Source organism: Cucumis melo, chromosome 9, assembly GCF_025177605.1.
Source record: "Cucumis melo cultivar AY chromosome 9, USDA_Cmelo_AY_1.0, whole genome shotgun sequence".
In the NCBI taxonomy this organism is placed as follows: Eukaryota; Viridiplantae; Streptophyta; class Magnoliopsida; order Cucurbitales; family Cucurbitaceae; genus Cucumis; species Cucumis melo.
This window is the reverse complement of record NC_066865.1, coordinates 1,577,159-1,593,167: the sequence shown is the minus strand read 5'-3', so window position 1 is coordinate 1,593,167 and position 16,009 is coordinate 1,577,159. Positions and strand designations below refer to the sequence as shown.

At 35.6% G+C, this 16,009-nt stretch overlaps 4 protein-coding genes across 4 annotated transcripts; 2 read left to right on the top strand and 2 right to left on the bottom strand.

Annotated features, from left to right (window-relative positions):
* Positions 1-1,323: 1,323 nt before the first annotated feature.
* LOC127151001 (uncharacterized) lies at positions 1,324-2,170 on the top strand. Its single transcript, XM_051090192.1, has 2 exons — positions 1,324-1,439; positions 1,528-2,170. Exons 1-2 carry the CDS (start codon positions 1,380-1,382, stop codon positions 2,116-2,118), a joined length of 651 nt encoding a protein of 216 aa, XP_050946149.1. The 5' UTR covers positions 1,324-1,379; the 3' UTR covers positions 2,119-2,170.
* Positions 2,171-2,708: 538 nt separating this feature from the next.
* On the bottom strand, positions 2,709-4,518 carry LOC127150999 (uncharacterized). The gene is made up of 5 exons (XM_051090190.1): positions 4,197-4,518; positions 4,043-4,108; positions 3,575-3,964; positions 3,392-3,487; positions 2,709-3,300 (listed from the first exon to the last, which is right to left on the bottom strand). The coding sequence occupies exons 1-5, from the start codon at positions 4,497-4,499 to the stop codon at positions 2,743-2,745; spliced, it is 1,413 nt and encodes a 470-aa protein (XP_050946147.1). The 5' UTR covers positions 4,500-4,518; the 3' UTR covers positions 2,709-2,742.
* On the bottom strand, positions 4,514-6,137 carry LOC127151000 (uncharacterized). The gene is made up of 2 exons (XM_051090191.1): positions 5,023-6,137; positions 4,514-4,759 (listed from the first exon to the last, which is right to left on the bottom strand). Exons 1-2 carry the CDS (start codon positions 5,734-5,736, stop codon positions 4,598-4,600), a joined length of 876 nt encoding a protein of 291 aa, XP_050946148.1. The 5' UTR covers positions 5,737-6,137; the 3' UTR covers positions 4,514-4,597.
* A 2,924-nt stretch (positions 6,138-9,061) lies between these two features.
* LOC103498563 (nuclear matrix constituent protein 1) lies at positions 9,062-15,859 on the top strand. Its single transcript, XM_008461199.3, has 8 exons — positions 9,062-9,818; positions 10,307-10,516; positions 11,176-11,429; positions 11,543-11,813; positions 11,894-11,977; positions 12,197-14,325; positions 14,693-14,849; positions 15,239-15,859. The coding sequence occupies exons 1-8, from the start codon at positions 9,537-9,539 to the stop codon at positions 15,491-15,493; spliced, it is 3,642 nt and encodes a 1,213-aa protein (XP_008459421.1). The 5' UTR covers positions 9,062-9,536; the 3' UTR covers positions 15,494-15,859.
* Positions 15,860-16,009: the final 150 nt, after the last annotated feature.

The following is a 16,009-nucleotide window of genomic DNA, read 5'->3' as shown; positions in this document are numbered from 1 at the left end:
CAAACAATCCATTGGAGAAAGATTGCGATAGCAAGCGACTGCAAAGTCTTCTATTCGGATCAGAAAATAAGAAAGTAATAACATGCTTGGAAATTGAGGAAATTTTCAAGAATTTTGAGTTTACAAATGATGACGATGCTGTGAAGGTCGCCTTGGCCGTCTTTATAGAAACTGTGATGGTCGGGAAGGATAAGAAAACACAGTTTGACATGGACATTTTGGGAAGAGTTGATGATGAAGAAGCATTTAAAAGCTTCGATTGGTCAACTTTCTTCTACACTCGTCTGCTCAACAGTTTAAAGACAAGTCTCCAAGGCAAAAAAGAAGCATACGAGCTGAAGAAGACACGAAGTTCCAAAGCAGTGTCATACTATAACATCAAAGGCTACGTCCTTGCTTTTCAGGTGATTTTTATTTCTTCATACACTTTAAGTAAATGCCAATTGAACATCAAAGTTTAACATATTTGTTTAAATGTTGTAGGTGTGGGCTTATGAAGTACTCTCAACCGCAAATGAGCACCTGGCCACAAGAAACAGTAAGGGATTAATCCCAAGGATATTGAGATGGAATTGTACACAAGCTCCATCTTACAAAATGCTGCAGAATAACATATTCGACAACAAAAATGTAAGTAAAACCTGTCAGTCATCGTTTAATATAATTACACAATCCAATAATACAATTACATTGCAGACTGTTGTTCAACCTAAACTCAAGATGTCAACCCAAGAGAAGGCTTTCATGGAGAGTCGAATTCGAGGGGATGATAACATGCAAATGGAGGAGGATGAATCCATTGGAGCAATGAACAACAAATCATTGGAGCAATCAGACTCATCTCCACAAAGAGAACAACTCTCACCCCAAAGGGAACAAAGTCAAACAGTGGCTGAGGAGTCTGAAATGCATCCAATCACCAAGAAGAAACATTTCAGATCAAAGAAGTCCAATGACAAAGAAGAACGAAGTCATTCAAAATCCTACAAGAAACTGAAGAAGGAAATAAAAGAAGTTCGTAAGGATTTATCCACACTGACTTCTATAGTCTGTAGGATGGATGACACAATCACAAAGCAGTCATTGGAGCTGTATGAAATGAAGCAGATGCTGGAGAGATTGGTCCAGGTAAAATTTGTTTTCATCATACATTAGATAAACGATCGTATAACTTTGATATACGATCGCTTCTATTAACTAAACGATCGCTTCTATTAACTAAACGATCGTTAAGTTAATATTACACGATCGCTTACTACGTAAACGATCACATGTACATTTCTTATGCGATCGCTTATCCTCTCCTTTCATTCATTAAACGATCGTTTATTTTTTCTTTGTAGACATTGGATCTGCTATTCGCCCACTTGCAGAATAAAATGTTGCATCTCAAGCACCATTGCAAGCGTTCTTTTAGAATATTACATTCCTCTTTTCTGGTAAGTTGTTATTCTTTAATTTTTTTTTTTTGTATACAAGTTAAACTGCATCATTATATTCTGATTAAATTTTGACTTGTTCTTGAAGACTGGAATCAATAAACCAGACTGCATTGTTTGGAACCACATTTTTGATACTCATCTGGTGACACCAGATAATAAGAAAGCTGAATGGACAGACCCAACAGCACACCTAAGTATATGGACAGAAAAAGATGTCGAATACTATTTCAACACTGCTGTTGGTGATTACAACGACATACCAGGGTGGGGAGATGTCAACTACGTGATTACCTGCATCAACATAAAAGAACACTGGTTGGCTATTGCAGCTGATATGAGAAAATGCAGGATCTACGTGTTCGACTCAATGCCAAATTATGTTGAGCAGAAACTTGTTGATGAAGCTCTTCAAATGCCTGCACGATGCATTGCCTCACTCGCGATTGCAATTGGAGTCAACCTCCATTCAGATCGTTTCACATATGGCCCTTGGCCAATACGCAGATCGAAGGCCACATTACAGAAAGGGCGTTCATTGGATTGTGGAATTTTCTGTACCAAATTTGTTGAATGCCTTGTAACTGCTAGTGACCTTGGTTGTCTAACTGTGCCAAACATGAAACTGTTTAGACAACAATATGTGCTGGAACTTTGGGCCAATAAATACTTTTGTTAATATTTGTATTCGTTTATATAATTTTTTTATGTAATTTTTATAGAGAGAATAACATATTATAATTTTAAACTTTGTTATAAAATAAATACTTTGTGATATTTTCAATTAAACGCGACCAAAATTGAGAAAGAATATTTGAGTTAATATTTGTATTCGTTTAGATACATATCACAAAATATTCGTGTAGAGAAATACTCATCGCGCACATATGTATAAACGATCTTCTTAATAAACGATGTCTAAACGATCTTCTTAATAAATGTCAAAATATTAAGCGATCGTTTAGTAAAGTCTAAACGATCGTTTGGTAAAGTCTAAACGATCGTTCGGTAAGTGTAAACGATCTTCTTAATAAACGATGTCTAAACGATCTTCTTAATAAACGTCAAAATATTAAGCGATCGTTTAGTAAAGTCTAAACGATCGTTTGGTAAAGTCTAAACGATCGTTTGGTACAGTCTAAACGATCGTTTGGTAAAGTCTAAACGATATTCTTAAAATCATAAAAAAATTCAGCGATCGTTTAGCTACAAGTAGTTTTGCAACATAGAGAATAATCGATACTACTAATTGAAATGCAACATACACAATAATAGAACAGCCAATTGATACTTGTGATTTATGTTAATATTTCAATACATAGGAGTGTTGGTTGGTCCATACTTGAAATGCTAATTGTTTTCTAAAGTATGACATGTTTTCTTGACATAATGTATCTAAACCAACACCAGCAGCTATGTACTCAAAATACTTAATTGCGAATACGCCACAATCACAATTATTTCGTTGAAGTGGAATTGGGTCAACAATGACAACTGGCCAAGGTTCCTTGTATGTCGATGATCTACCTCTCCTATCAAAGAAGCCAGTACTATCTAACAACTTTGGCACCAACTGTCGAATGGGCAGTAATATGTTTGTCATCTCTTCGGCAGTTGTAAGTGACGGAAGCGAATCCCATACCTTCACTTGACAACTTACCAAATCCAAGCATAATAGAACCCAATGGTTGCCATGGACATTGAATGGAGAGTAAACGTAATCAACACTTGCCCAAGGATCTTGGAAGTCCACTTTTGACCCGACAACATAGTCAACCAACCTATACTCTTCGTCCCAGTCAAACGGGCGATTCTCTTTAATACATTCTTTGTATAGGGGCCACTTCGAAACTAAAATGCGCTGCAAAGAAAAACATACAAACGCAAATATCAGACCGAAAGACAAATATCAAACGCAAATACATACATAAAGTAACGAGACGATTACAAACCATAAAGATTGTGTCCGCAGTTGTGAAGTTCTGAGAAGAAGGTATCCCGGCTGCCTTAATCTTCAAGCGAATGAAAAGAAAAAGTGCATCCAAATGCTAATACAAACAAAAGTAAGCAGTAAATGTATAGAACCATAACAATGATAAAATTATAATTGCATAAATGATAAGATAATCCCATACCTCATCCGACAACCACCGGCGACACATAAACAAGTCTCTGAAAAAAGCCTTCGATTTTTTCCCATGAAAGGTTTCACGCAGCTCATCGTCTGTACGCTTGTCTGTAATCCACGCTCGAAGTCTATCTAAATGGACGTCAAGTATTTTGTGCATAGGATCATAAACAATTGCTTCAGACTCAGAGGTGCTGGTGGTTGATGTCAGAGACCGTTTAGGTAGAGTTGTGAATGGGGTTGATAGGTAAACACTTGCACGCTTCCTACGGGCGGGCCGAACGTGTGGTCGTTGAGTGAGAAATGGTTCTATCTCTATGACGTCCTCATCGTCAACGACATCTATTGGCTCCTCTAAACCAATATCAACCTTCTTCTCCAACACATCTTCGTCACCCTATGGAAGCTCATAATGCATTAGTGTATATAATGATAGAAATTAAACATCAATATTAGCATGAACATGGAACCAAACCTTCTTTTTAACTTCAATGTGTTCATCCTCCAAGCCTTCGGACACCTTGTGGTCCCCTTCGTCACCCTATGGAACCTCAAAATGAATTAGCGAGAACATGGTTACCAAATATGAAACAACTAACGTGAATACACTTAACAGTTTCATTCCTAACCTTTCTTTGAAGTCCAATGTGCTTCAATATGGTTGACATCAGGCCCTTCAATTCGTCAATATCGGATTTTATAGTATTAAGTTGGCCTTCAACAACCGCTACTCGATCTTGGAGATTTCGAATAGCCTTTTTCATCTTAATCTTGGACTTCTGTTTCTTACTCTTTTTCAACTCATCTTCATCGTTAACAACTTCTCGTACTCTTTTTGAACCACCATTCTTCGACTGAATAATGGTAGATGAGCGGAAGTTTTCAAAAAGTTCACCTGAAGCAATTTTCAATTGCTCCTCTTCAGGTGTCATCTCAATGACCGCCTTAATTATAAACTGCAAATAGAAAAAGGCAAATGTATTTAGGACAAAGAAATAAGCACAAAATCACGCGATCCTTAAGTAAGTTACTATTGCTTGCTACTTACCATTGGCGAGTCAAACACCTGGCTTATAGTTTGGGACTTTGGTGATTGTTGGCACACCCACCTCAGCATTCGTGGTATGGCATGATCGTTTACTTTATCTACACCACATCCAATGATGGTTGGTATAGACTCATATGCCCAAACCTATTCCACATTTGACAAACAAGTTTAGAAAGTGCCACAAGATATATATAGATATATAAACAAGTGGTTATACAATCGTTTGAAAACAACTATACGATCATTTAACATAACTAAACGATCGTTAAAAAGAACTAAACGATCGTTTAAATAACTAAACGATCGTTTAAAATAACTAAACGATCGTTTAAAATAACTAAACGATCGTTTCAAATAACTAAACGATCTTTTTAAAGTTTTGAAGTAAGAAGTAAGAAGTCAAATACCTGTAATGCATGCGGAAATCCATTGATAGTATATTTTTTTGTCTGTGTTGATTTCTTCTTTCCCTTGGCATATTGCTTGTCCAAGGCTCTTTTCAATGCACTTAGCGTGCGTACAAAAACAATCCGACCCCAATCATAATTATTAAATGAATTCCAATCATCAGCAATCTTCAAAAAACCAATGTCCACTTTGGTTCGCCTATCTTTTCCCAACAAAGATATCTCTATAAAGTAGACTAAAGCTAATTTGACGATATCATCGTCATCACCCTCGTATTCCAAAAATATATCTTCTAAGTCGCTAACGTAAACACAGTCCTTGTCTTTGAAAAACTTCTCCAACAGTCGACTGTTCCCACCCAACTGAATATAGTCCTCTTTAGGACCCCATAGTCCAGTTACGATGTTAAACTCTCTCCTACCGAAAGTACAAACAACGCCCCCTAGTAGGAAACTTATAGAATCCTTTCCTTCATCTTCCACCTCCCTTAACAGTAAGTAGTGGATGAGTGGCCCATTGAAGACAATATTTAGGTCCAAAAAGTGCCCAAACTTTGTTTTCCTAAATAAGGCTAATTGATCGGGTTTGAGTTTGGCCTTAATATTATGTGTTGTCTTTTCCAAATGAGACAAACAGCTTACTAGGGAATAAAAATGATGGGAAGGATTAATCTTGTAGAAGGGTCCGTCGGTCGATGTTGAAGTCGATGTCATGATTCAAGCCAAGAAAAAGCAAATATATTGAAAATGGGTTACAGATAAAACTCACTGAAATAAGAGAACACGCTCAAAGTTGATTCTTAGGTTCGAAAAGGAGAAGCGACGAAATGCACTGGAGGACCGACGACAGACGAACAGTCGGAGTATCTTCGAAGAGCAGAGCGGGAAATTTGAAAAGCCAAAGAAAGGAGATGTTTTTTTTTTTTTTACTTCAGGTGTTCTATGCGAAAGAGAAGGGAAAGCGAACGTGGGTAGGCGAAACAATCAATAGAGAGCGATAGAAATTTAATGAAGGGCATTTTTGTCTATTCACACCCAAATTGTCCTAAAAGTCTTTCTTTTGAAAACTTGTCCCAAAATTCATTTAAATCTCTTTTTTTAACCTATTTTTGGCAATTTCCCCTTAAACTTCAAATCCCGATCGTTGTACTAGTAAAAATATTTAAACAAATATAGTAAAATTTCAGAACCTATTCGTGTAGATACGTTTTTCGATATCTATGGCTAATCAATTATAAAATTTTGATATATTTTATAAATATTTTTTTTGTTCATTTAAAAACACCTTTTCCCCCTAAAATAATTGCTTAGGTCTAGAAAATTTAACTAAAAAAACAAGAAAATAAATATCCACCTTTACCACAAAAAAATACTAATCGAACCACAAAGTAAAATATGTATAATAATAATAATAACAACCAATTAAAATGTAATGCATAATTCCAACTAAATGTCATCCAACAAAATAATTATATATACAAGGTTTCCTTAAAAATAATTTCTTTCCCTTTTTTTCCACAAAAAATAAATTAAATGTCCCTACTAATTCATAATATTAATTATACAATTCATATGAATTCATCTTCAAATTCAAATTTAAAAAAAAAAAAAGTCAAATAACAAATGTAATATTTGAACTTTTCAAATTTGATTCCAATGAACAACTTGAAAAAAAATATTATTTTAATTTCAAATTATATGTTTAATTTATATCCTCAAATTCTAATATATATATATATATATATATATATATATATATATATATATATATATATATATATATATATATATATATATATATATATAGCATTTGTATGTTTAATATTATGCTCAACAAATTCTTGACTTAATTTTATATTTTTTTTTAATTTACGTACTTAATTAAACTCAATAATATTGAAAGTTTAAAAATATATTATATTGTATACTTTCTTTTTGTTTATATACCTAAAAAAATTAAATATTATTTTAATTCATATACTTTTTAATATATAAACTTTCAATCTATCTATTTTCCCTTACATACTTCTTATTATTTAATAATATTTTTTATTGTAAAATTTGAAAACATATTTACATATTACACATTTTTCATAAACTTTTAAAAATTTATGGTAGGAATGAGTATCAGTCAGTCAAAAAAACAGTCATCTAACCTAAACCAACCATTATTTGATTGTTTTGATCCTTTGATTTTTTTTTTAAATTATCGTCGATTTGATTTCTTTTCCAAACCAACACCGACCGAATTCTTTTTCATCTCCAACTGATAACTTTCGAGGCTTAATTTTTCAGTCTCGTTTACCTCTAATTTATAGAAAATATTTTACGACTGAAATTAAATCAGTTTAAAAATAAAAAACCAAACTTAAGAAAAAAGAAAGGAAAAAACCCATTTGATTTGTTGCTAAACAATAAAGTTGACTCACCACATCCAAAGTCCAACTCATAAATCCAAAAAAAAATAATAAAAAAAAAAGTTAAGAAAGAGAAATGGAGAATGATGGCTAAGAACATGAAAAAGAAAGGCAATCACATGGGGACAAAAATACATTAATTATAAAGACTTATATCATTTCTTTATTATTATTAATTCTTATCTTCCTTCCACTTCCACATATCCAATCCCTCTCCTCATTTTTTTGTTTTCAAACTCCTTCTCTCTTTGTACACCGTGGAATTCCACCTTTTTCTTCCCTTTTCCACTTGCCACGTGTATATTCTTCTACTTCCTGTTTTACCCCTCACCTTTCCTTTTATTTACCACTCCTTTCTGACCCAACGGCCATTTTATCCCCCAAGGGTATTTTCGTCACCCCAAACCATGCACTCAAACTCGCACGCTCCGAACTGAAAAAGGCAGCGGCGTCTCTCTTACAAAAAATTTCCCCCTAGGGAATTCCATAACTGCCCCTGGCGGCTTACAAACAAAAAAAACTATATATTATAACAATATATTTTTTATTTGTTAGAAAAAGAAATACTATTCCTCTTTTAAGAGTCTCGTAAAAGTAAGAATTTTGTTTAAAGAAAAAAACAATTTATACCGCTTCTTTTTTTCATATCGTAAATATAAGTAATTAATGATATCATACGAATATTATTGAAGGGTTAGCCGCTTTTAAATTTGTTTATTTTGCAATTTAGAAAAGACAGTGATGCATTTTTCTTTTATTGCTATTTTTGTAAATGCTCCTTGTTTAACTTTGATTTGTTATGATTTGGTCCTTTAGTTTGGAATTTAAAATAATTCATCAAATATTGATGTTTATAAAATTGTTGAGTCTTTGATTAGTTCGTTGGTTTATTTATGCGAAAAATCTCATTAATTTTTAACATCAATCTCTATGACAAATAATAAGTCAGTATATATTCTGAAAGATAAGAGCTAAATTATTTTCCTCTAAGAAATAAAGTGATTATTAACCGTGTTAAAAAATATGAGGCTTAAAAGAAATAATATATTATACTTTATACTAATACAATATTTTTAATTTCTTAAGAAATTGTTAACCACCGCTAAATTTGATAGCCAATTTGTATAAGAATAATATTTCTCTTATTTCTTTCTTTCATAGAAAGTTTGACAAATAGTTGTTTTTTCCGAAAAAAAATATTCTCTCTTCCAAGGACTTAATGGGGGACAACTTAGTGTGTGTATATATATATTATAGATGTAAAAATATTTATTATTATCTATTTTTTTTTATAGTATTATTTTCTTTTACTAGTAAAAAACTTAAGGGCAACAACCAACTAGTAAGATAAGTATTTCAATCAATTTTGTGTTTTTAAGTAAAAAATTTATGTTGAATTTTCCTTACCTAATTAACTTTATTTTTGAAAACTTAAGTATTATTTTGAGTTCATTAGAATACCATTGCTTCCTAATAATTAGATATGTTTTTAGAATATTAAACCTTATTATTGAAGATGTAGAAAGAAAGAAAAAGGGTAAGATGGTAATTTGAGGGGGAGTTTGCGGTCGGGGGCCCGTAGAAATGAACAAGTGGTCCGCAAAAAAGCGCACAAAAGGAGGCTGTAGATAAATTGAAAGATTAGAGAGAGATAGAGAGAGAGGGGGGATCGGTTCGCGAGTTGTGAGACGTTGTCGGATTTCAAATCTTTCATTTCGCCTGAATTTGGGAATTCCGTTCAGGTCCGGCCTAGGGCTCTCTTAATGCAATTGGGGAAAATTCAAGAGAAATTTCCAAGGGTTTTTTTTGGTTTTTGATTTCGAGTTCGTTTGATTTTCGAACTTCCTTCTTCTTTTCTTTTTTGATTTTTTTGACGGAATTCGGTGGCTTCCTGAATATTCGGTACAAATCTTCTTGTGCGTGTGTGTGTGTGTTTTTGTTTGTTTAGGTTGAGGGGTTTGTAGTTCTTTGGGAGTTGTGAGGGTTTTTGTGCCGACCCACTTCTGAATTTTGGGTTTTTCGTATGCTTATGAAGTTGAATTCACGATCTGTGGAATTGGGTTTAGTTCCGAGGTTGGTTTTGTTGAGAGTTTCGTGATGTTTACGCCGCAGAAGGTTTGGTCTGGTTGGCCCCTCACGCCTAAAACCGGGGCCCAGAAGACTGGAGCGGGTTCTGCTTCCAATCCTAACTCTGTTACTCCTAATTTGAGTCGAAGGGGTGATGGGATCAAGGGCAAGACTGTTGCTTTTGGTGAAACTACGACGCCTCTTTCGGGTGCTTTAGTTGAAAATGGAGGAGAGATGTTTGTGGGGTCGGCTGAGGCGGCCGCCTTGGACCAAGAAGGGTTGGACGAGAAGATCTCGAGACTTGAAAATGAGGTTAGTTGATTTTTTTGTTCAGGATTTGGTTGAGTATTCTTGTTCTTGCTTCTTTAAGTGGATTTTTTTCGTTAATTTAGATAAGTTAGGAGTTCCTGGCTCACAATGTCGTTCAGAGTTAAAGTGGTTTGTTCTTATGGTTGTTTAATCGATTTATGCTATCAATTGCAAACCAGTAATACAGTTCCATTAGAGGAAATGATTGAATGAGATATTGAATGCGTGTGAATTGTGGAGTTCCAGGGCCTTAGAATAGAATCTGCTGTTAAGTTGGTTTTTGTTATGTAGTATATTGAGCTAATTTTTTTGTGCAAGATGAGTTTCTGATCTGGTGTTTTCGTAATTTATAGGAATTTTTATTTTTTTTTTCAGTTCAGCTTTTTTCTTTTTGCGCCAAGTGTTTGGAAGCAGTGTAGTTTTACATACCCACCCTCCAGGTATACTGTTTATAGATATTAACTCTTTTCTAATTTCTTGGCTTTAAACAGCTTTTTGAGTACCAATACAACATGGGGCTTCTCTTGATTGAGAAAAAGGACTGGACTTTAAAATATGAAGAGCTTAAACAAGCGTTGGCTGAAACAAAGGACACTCTCAAAAGAGAACAAATGGCCCATATGATTGCGATGTCTGATGCTGAGAAGCAAGAAGAAAATTTGAAGAAGGCATTGGGTGTTGAGAAGGAGTGCGTTCTTGATGTAAGACCCTAGCTTTCCATATACTGTTTGTTGATACTGACATATCATGTGTATACTGTGGTGTCAATTCGTTTTGACATTCCTCTCATAGATTTTATTTACAGGTCTTATTGTAATATCCTACCTTTCTGGCATGTTTGCTATTTGCTTCTTGTTAATGGGACTATGTATAGATGTATGACTTTGAAGATTATGTGTATTAGGTAATAGCATAACTGCAAAATTGGATTTTTTTCATAGTTTAGGTTTCAGCCAGGACATATTGCTGGCTCGAGTCTTTTTGGGCATTCAAAAGGATGGTTTTTAAGATGACCTGATTGCGTTATAGTCTTTTATTTTTGACGTACTTTATTGGTTAGGATAGATGACTTATGAAGAGGAGTGTTCCATACTATTTACTAAAATGCATGTCCACCGTTCTGCATTATGACCATTTGAGTTAGTGGGGCTATCTCCCAAATTCTCTTCTTTTCTCTCTATTTAGGAAAAGCTAGGTCTTGAGGTTGAGGGCTTGAATTATTTGAACCCATTTTCCCTCTTCTACTTCCATTAAGTGTGTCTTGCCTGGCCATCAACTTATGCACTCTTCTCTTCAAAAGTTCTATTTTCATAGGTTACTTATCGACTAAACTTTTGTTACGTGGAATGTTGTCATGCAGCTTGAGAAGGCTCTACGTGAGATGCGTGCAGAAAATGCTGAAATTAAGTTTACTGGTGACTCGAAGTTAGCTGAAGCTAATGCTTTAGTAACCAGTATTGAAGAAAAATCTTTGGAAGTCGAGGCAAGACTACGTGCTGCTGATGCAAAACTTGCTGAGGTGAGCAGGAAGAATTCAGAAGTGGAGAGGAAGCTGCAAGATCTAGAGGCTCGGGAAGGTGCACTTAGGAGGGATCGTCTATCCTTCAATGCAGAGTATGCATTCCTCTCAGATGGCTGTCTTAAATCTTATTGCTTTTGTGGAACTGTTCTCTAGAACCAAAAAGATATAAGTTTAAAATGGTGTTTTCAATGTTGACTTTTGTTAGACGGGAATCTCATGAAGCTACTTTGTCCAAGCAACGTGATGACTTGCGGGAATGGGAAAGAAAGTTGCAAGATGCAGAAGAGAGACTTGCCAAGGGTCAAACAATTCTTAATCAGCGAGAGGAGAGGGCAAATGAGAATGACAGGATGGTGAAACAGAAAGAGAAAGATCTTGAAGAGCTTCAGAAGAAAATTGACTCTTCTAATTTAGCTCTGAAAAGGAAAGAAGAAGATATTGGTAGTAGGCTAGCTAACATAGCTTTGAAAGAGCAGGCGAGTATCTTTCTTCAAGCAACAGATATGTAGAGAATTATATTTACTGGTTTTAAAATTAAAGTTTCTTCTGGGTGCAGGAATCTGATTCATTGAAGGTTTCCTTAGAGATAAAAGAGAAGGAGTTACTTGTGTTGGAGGAAAAGCTTACTGCTCGTGAAAAGGTAGGTTCTCTAGCCACTTGCTATATGTAGTAAACCTGAGAGATGTATAGTTTCTAATGGAACTTTCTGTATGCATCCCATTTGAATCAAACTTGTCAGATCTTCATTTTGTGTTATTAGTTTGATATCAACTGAATTGGTACATGTTGGGGAGAGTAGTCATTCTTTTATTTATATATATGAAAGATGTCTAATTTTCACCTAATGCAATGCCAACAGGTTGAGATTCAACAGCTTCTCGATGAACATAATGCCATTCTGGATGCAAAAAAGATTGAGTTTGAGCTAGAAATTGATCAAAAGAGAAAATCTTTGGATGAAGAATTGAAAAACAAAGTGTCTGAAGTGGAGAAAAAGGAAGCTGAAATCAAGCACATGGAGGAAAAACTAGGGAAAAGAGAGCAGGCACTGGAAAAGAGAACAGAGAAATTCAAGGAGAAAGAGGCAGACTATGATGCAAAGTTCAAAGCTTTGAAACAAAGAGAAAAGTCTTTGAAATTGGAGGAGAAGAACCTTGAGGCAGAGAAGAAACAATTGCTCGCTGATACAGAGGAGCTGATCTGTTTGAAGGCTGAAGTGGAGAAGATTAGAGCCGAGAATGAAGCACAACTGTTGAAATTACATGAAGAGAGGGAAAGTCTTAAAGTGAGTGAGACAGAAAGGTCAGATTTTCTTCGTTTGCAGTCAGAATTGAAACAAGAGATAGAGAAATATAGGCAACAGAAAGAACTACTACTGAAGGAAGCAGAGGATTTGAAGCAGCAGAAAGAAACTTTTGAGAGAGAATGGGAAGAGCTGGATGAGAAAAGAGCTCAGGTTGAGAAAGAGCAGAAAACTCTTTTGCTGCAGAAGGAAGAATTTGAAAAAAGGATATTCTCCGAGGAGGAAAGGTTGAAAAATGAGAGATCGGAAACTGAAGCTTATATCCATAGAGAACAAGAAAATTTAAAGTTAGCTCAAGAATCCTTTGCAGCTAGCATGGAGCATGAAAAATCAGCCATTGCTGAAAAAGCTCAAAGTGATAGAAGTCAGATGATGCATGATTTTGACCTACAAAAAAGAGAGCTTGAATCTGCCATGCAGAATCGGGTGGAAGAAATGGAAAGAGGATTTCGGGAGAAAGAGAAGTTGTTTAAGGAAGAGAAAGAGAGAGAATTGGAGAACATTAAGTTTTTGAGAGATGTTGCTAGAAGAGAAATGGATGAGCTCAAACTCGAGAGACTTAAAACTGAGAAAGAAAAGCAGGAAGCTGAAGCTAATAAAGAACATTTGGAAAGGCAGAGAATTGAAATACGCAAGGACATTGAAGAGCTTCTTGAACTAAGCAATAAGTTGAAAGATCAGCGAGAACGACTTGTTGCAGAGAGAGATCGCTTTATTTCATATGCCGACAAACACAGGACCTGCAAGAACTGTGGGGAAATAGCATCTGAGTTTGTGCTTTCAGATTTACAATCTTTGGATGGTTTTGAAAATGCTGATGTCCTTAATCTGCCTGGACTGCCTGATAAATATATGGAAATTCAAGGACTTCAGGTATCTTCTGGTGGAAATATGGGTATTTCTGATGTGCGAAATGGTGAACTAACTCCAGGCTTAGCTGGTCAAAAGTCTCCTATATCTGCTGGAACCATTTCTTGGCTTCGTAAGTGCACTTCGAAGATCTTTAAGTTCTCTCCAGGTAAAAAGATTGCATCTCCAGCATTTGAGAAACAGGATGATGAAGCACCAGTATCAGATGAACATGATGATCTGGCAGAACCCTCCAAGAGAATGTCTGCAGGTGAAGATGAGGCAGAGTTGTCTCTTGCGATCGCAAGCGATTCCCTTGATGACAGGAGAATTCAGTCTGATGTTAGTGGTAGGGATGTAGAACCAAGTCAGAATCTTTCAATTGATAATCAAAGTAACATTATTAGTAAGGCACCAGAAGTTGCAGTTGACTCCCAACCTTCTGATGTAAGGGAAAATAAAAGACAACGTCCCAAGAGAGGAAAGCCTAAAATCAATAGAACTCGGTCTGTTAAGGCAGTAGTTGAAGATGCTAAGGCTATAATTGGGGAGCTTCAGTCCACTCAGCAAGCTGAGTATCCAAATGGAAATGCTGAGGATTCTAGTCAGCTGAATAATGAGAGTCGGGATGAATCTAGTCTTGCCGGCAAAGGCACTCAAAGGAATTTGCGGAAGAGAACACGTGCTAATTCATCTCAAATCATGGGTGAGAATGATCATGATGACAGTGAAGTACGCTCTGGCAGTGTTGTGGAAGGTCAGCCAAGGAAAAGACGACAGAAGGCTGCCCCAGCTGTGCGGGCTCCTGAAAAACGATACAATCTCCGGCGGAAAGTGTGAGATTCCGATTGCTCTTTGATATTAAGGTTGGGAAAACTGGGGATAAAAGATAACTGAGGTGTAGGCCATTATAACCACGTCACCCTACCCATTGCCCCTAATCCAATGTAGATAAAAATATTTTTTTAAAAGAAAAAAGAATAAAAAGTGAAATGTAAGTGTGCAGCAGCAGAGCATGTGGTGTGTTACCTTTGCGCACCAACCTTTGGCCCCCAACCCATACAAAAGGAAATATGTATATGTCCATGTGTAACCTTTTGAAGCAATCACTTCATAACCTATAGATTTTTATTTTGTGATACATTTTCAAACGTTATGATTTATAATATCTGATTTTAATTCTTTTCTTCTTATTTTCTTTAGTGTAGGTGCTTCAAAAGAACCTTCTAACGTTAGTAAAGAACTTGAAGAAGATGCTACTGTGAAACGTACAGAGGAAGACGTTCACTATTCAAGAGTTCGTCCGACACAATCAATGGGGGTTGCTAGTGATAATGCTGGAAGCACCCACCTTGTAAGGGTATGGTTTGATCCTAGTCTCTAGTTTCGCTTCATGATTTTTCTAGCATTCACTACTTCTAATGTTTGTCTAAACTTTTGTATACGATCATGACTGCTATCTTTTCTACTTATTTCAGTCTTGCATATTCATCATTAGCCTCAAAACATGCATTCCATTTGCACCACAGAAATTGATTTATCCATTTTTTTCTTTAGAAGAACCAAAAATCTGCATAGGAGACAGGCTGCATTATTATTTCATGTTGATTTTTTTTTGGTCTGAACTTTGGATGATTTTGACCTTCCCTCCTACATTAAATGTTGCGTCTATCATGGTCCATGATGCAGCAATCTGAATGCGAACTCTGATGATTAATAATCTAGTATCATGTCTTTCATTGTGTGCAGTGTGGTACAGTTCAAGATAATCAAGATGATGGTGTTGCTGGCACGTCGAAAATTTCTATTGATATGGTATCTCAGAGTGAGGAAGTGAATGGATCACCCGAAAACGCAGGCAAGTATGAGGATCAAGGTGAGTACAGAAGTGAGTCTTGTGAGGAAGTTGGAAATGAAGATGACGACGATGATGATGAAGAAGAATCAGCACATCCCGGTGAAGTTTCAATAGGGAAGAAGCTCTGGACCTTTTTCACAACGTGACCATTATTACTAAGCCCTTCTCAATAATGTTGACTGTTGATGATCGCTAAGTGATGGGGGGTGTGTAGAATTGATTGATGTTAGAGAGGAAGGTTTAGATGTGTAACAAGAATTCAAATGTAGTTAGAACTGCAAATTGTTCATCAGGCCAGTAGGGGGATTTGCTTTTTGTTTCCCCTTTTTTTCTCCTAGGATTCAGGATTATCCCGCCATTTTATATATGTATTTTTTTTTCCTTTTCTTTTTGACGACAGTCGTTATCTTTAGCTAGATATTTGACATTACGGCAGCCACTGACCATGGATGCTTGGCTACTCACCGAAATTTGTTTGTATCAAAATGTTTGCAGCTTTGTTAGTTCTTGAATGATTGTTTTAACTTATTGATTCTATGTCCATTCTACAATAAATTTGTTTGGTAGTCAAGTCTTTGAAGACGATATATTTAACATTTCAGTTTTGCTTCTTTCTCGTCTCATGCAATCGTGCCTGCTTTCTGTTGTAATTCTGGTTGAAA

Coding starts and splice junctions, on each gene's coding strand:
- LOC127151001 (XM_051090192.1), top strand. CDS start 1,380: ATGTTGCATCTCAAGCACCATTGCAAGCGTTCTTTTAGAATATTACAT. Junction 1,440..1,527: donor TATTACATTCCTCTTTTCTG/GTAAGTTGTTAT, acceptor TTGTTCTTGAAG/ACTGGAATCAATAAACCAGA.
- LOC127150999 (XM_051090190.1), bottom strand. CDS start 4,499: ATGACACCTGAAGAGGAGCAATTGAAAATTGCTTCAGGTGAACTTTTT. Junction 3,965..4,042: donor ACATTGAAGTTAAAAAGAAG/GTTTGGTTCCAT, acceptor GAGCTTCCATAG/GGTGACGAAGATGTGTTGGA. Junction 3,488..3,574: donor GCCGGTGGTTGTCGGATGAG/GTATGGGATTAT, acceptor TGTTTGTATTAG/CATTTGGATGCACTTTTTCT.
- LOC127151000 (XM_051090191.1), bottom strand. CDS start 5,736: ATGACATCGACTTCAACATCGACCGACGGACCCTTCTACAAGATTAAT. Junction 4,760..5,022: donor GATTTCCGCATGCATTACAG/GTATTTGACTTC, acceptor AATGTGGAATAG/GTTTGGGCATATGAGTCTAT.
- LOC103498563 (XM_008461199.3), top strand. CDS start 9,537: ATGTTTACGCCGCAGAAGGTTTGGTCTGGTTGGCCCCTCACGCCTAAA. Junction 9,819..10,306: donor TCTCGAGACTTGAAAATGAG/GTTAGTTGATTT, acceptor GGCTTTAAACAG/CTTTTTGAGTACCAATACAA. Junction 11,978..12,196: donor AGCTTACTGCTCGTGAAAAG/GTAGGTTCTCTA, acceptor CAATGCCAACAG/GTTGAGATTCAACAGCTTCT.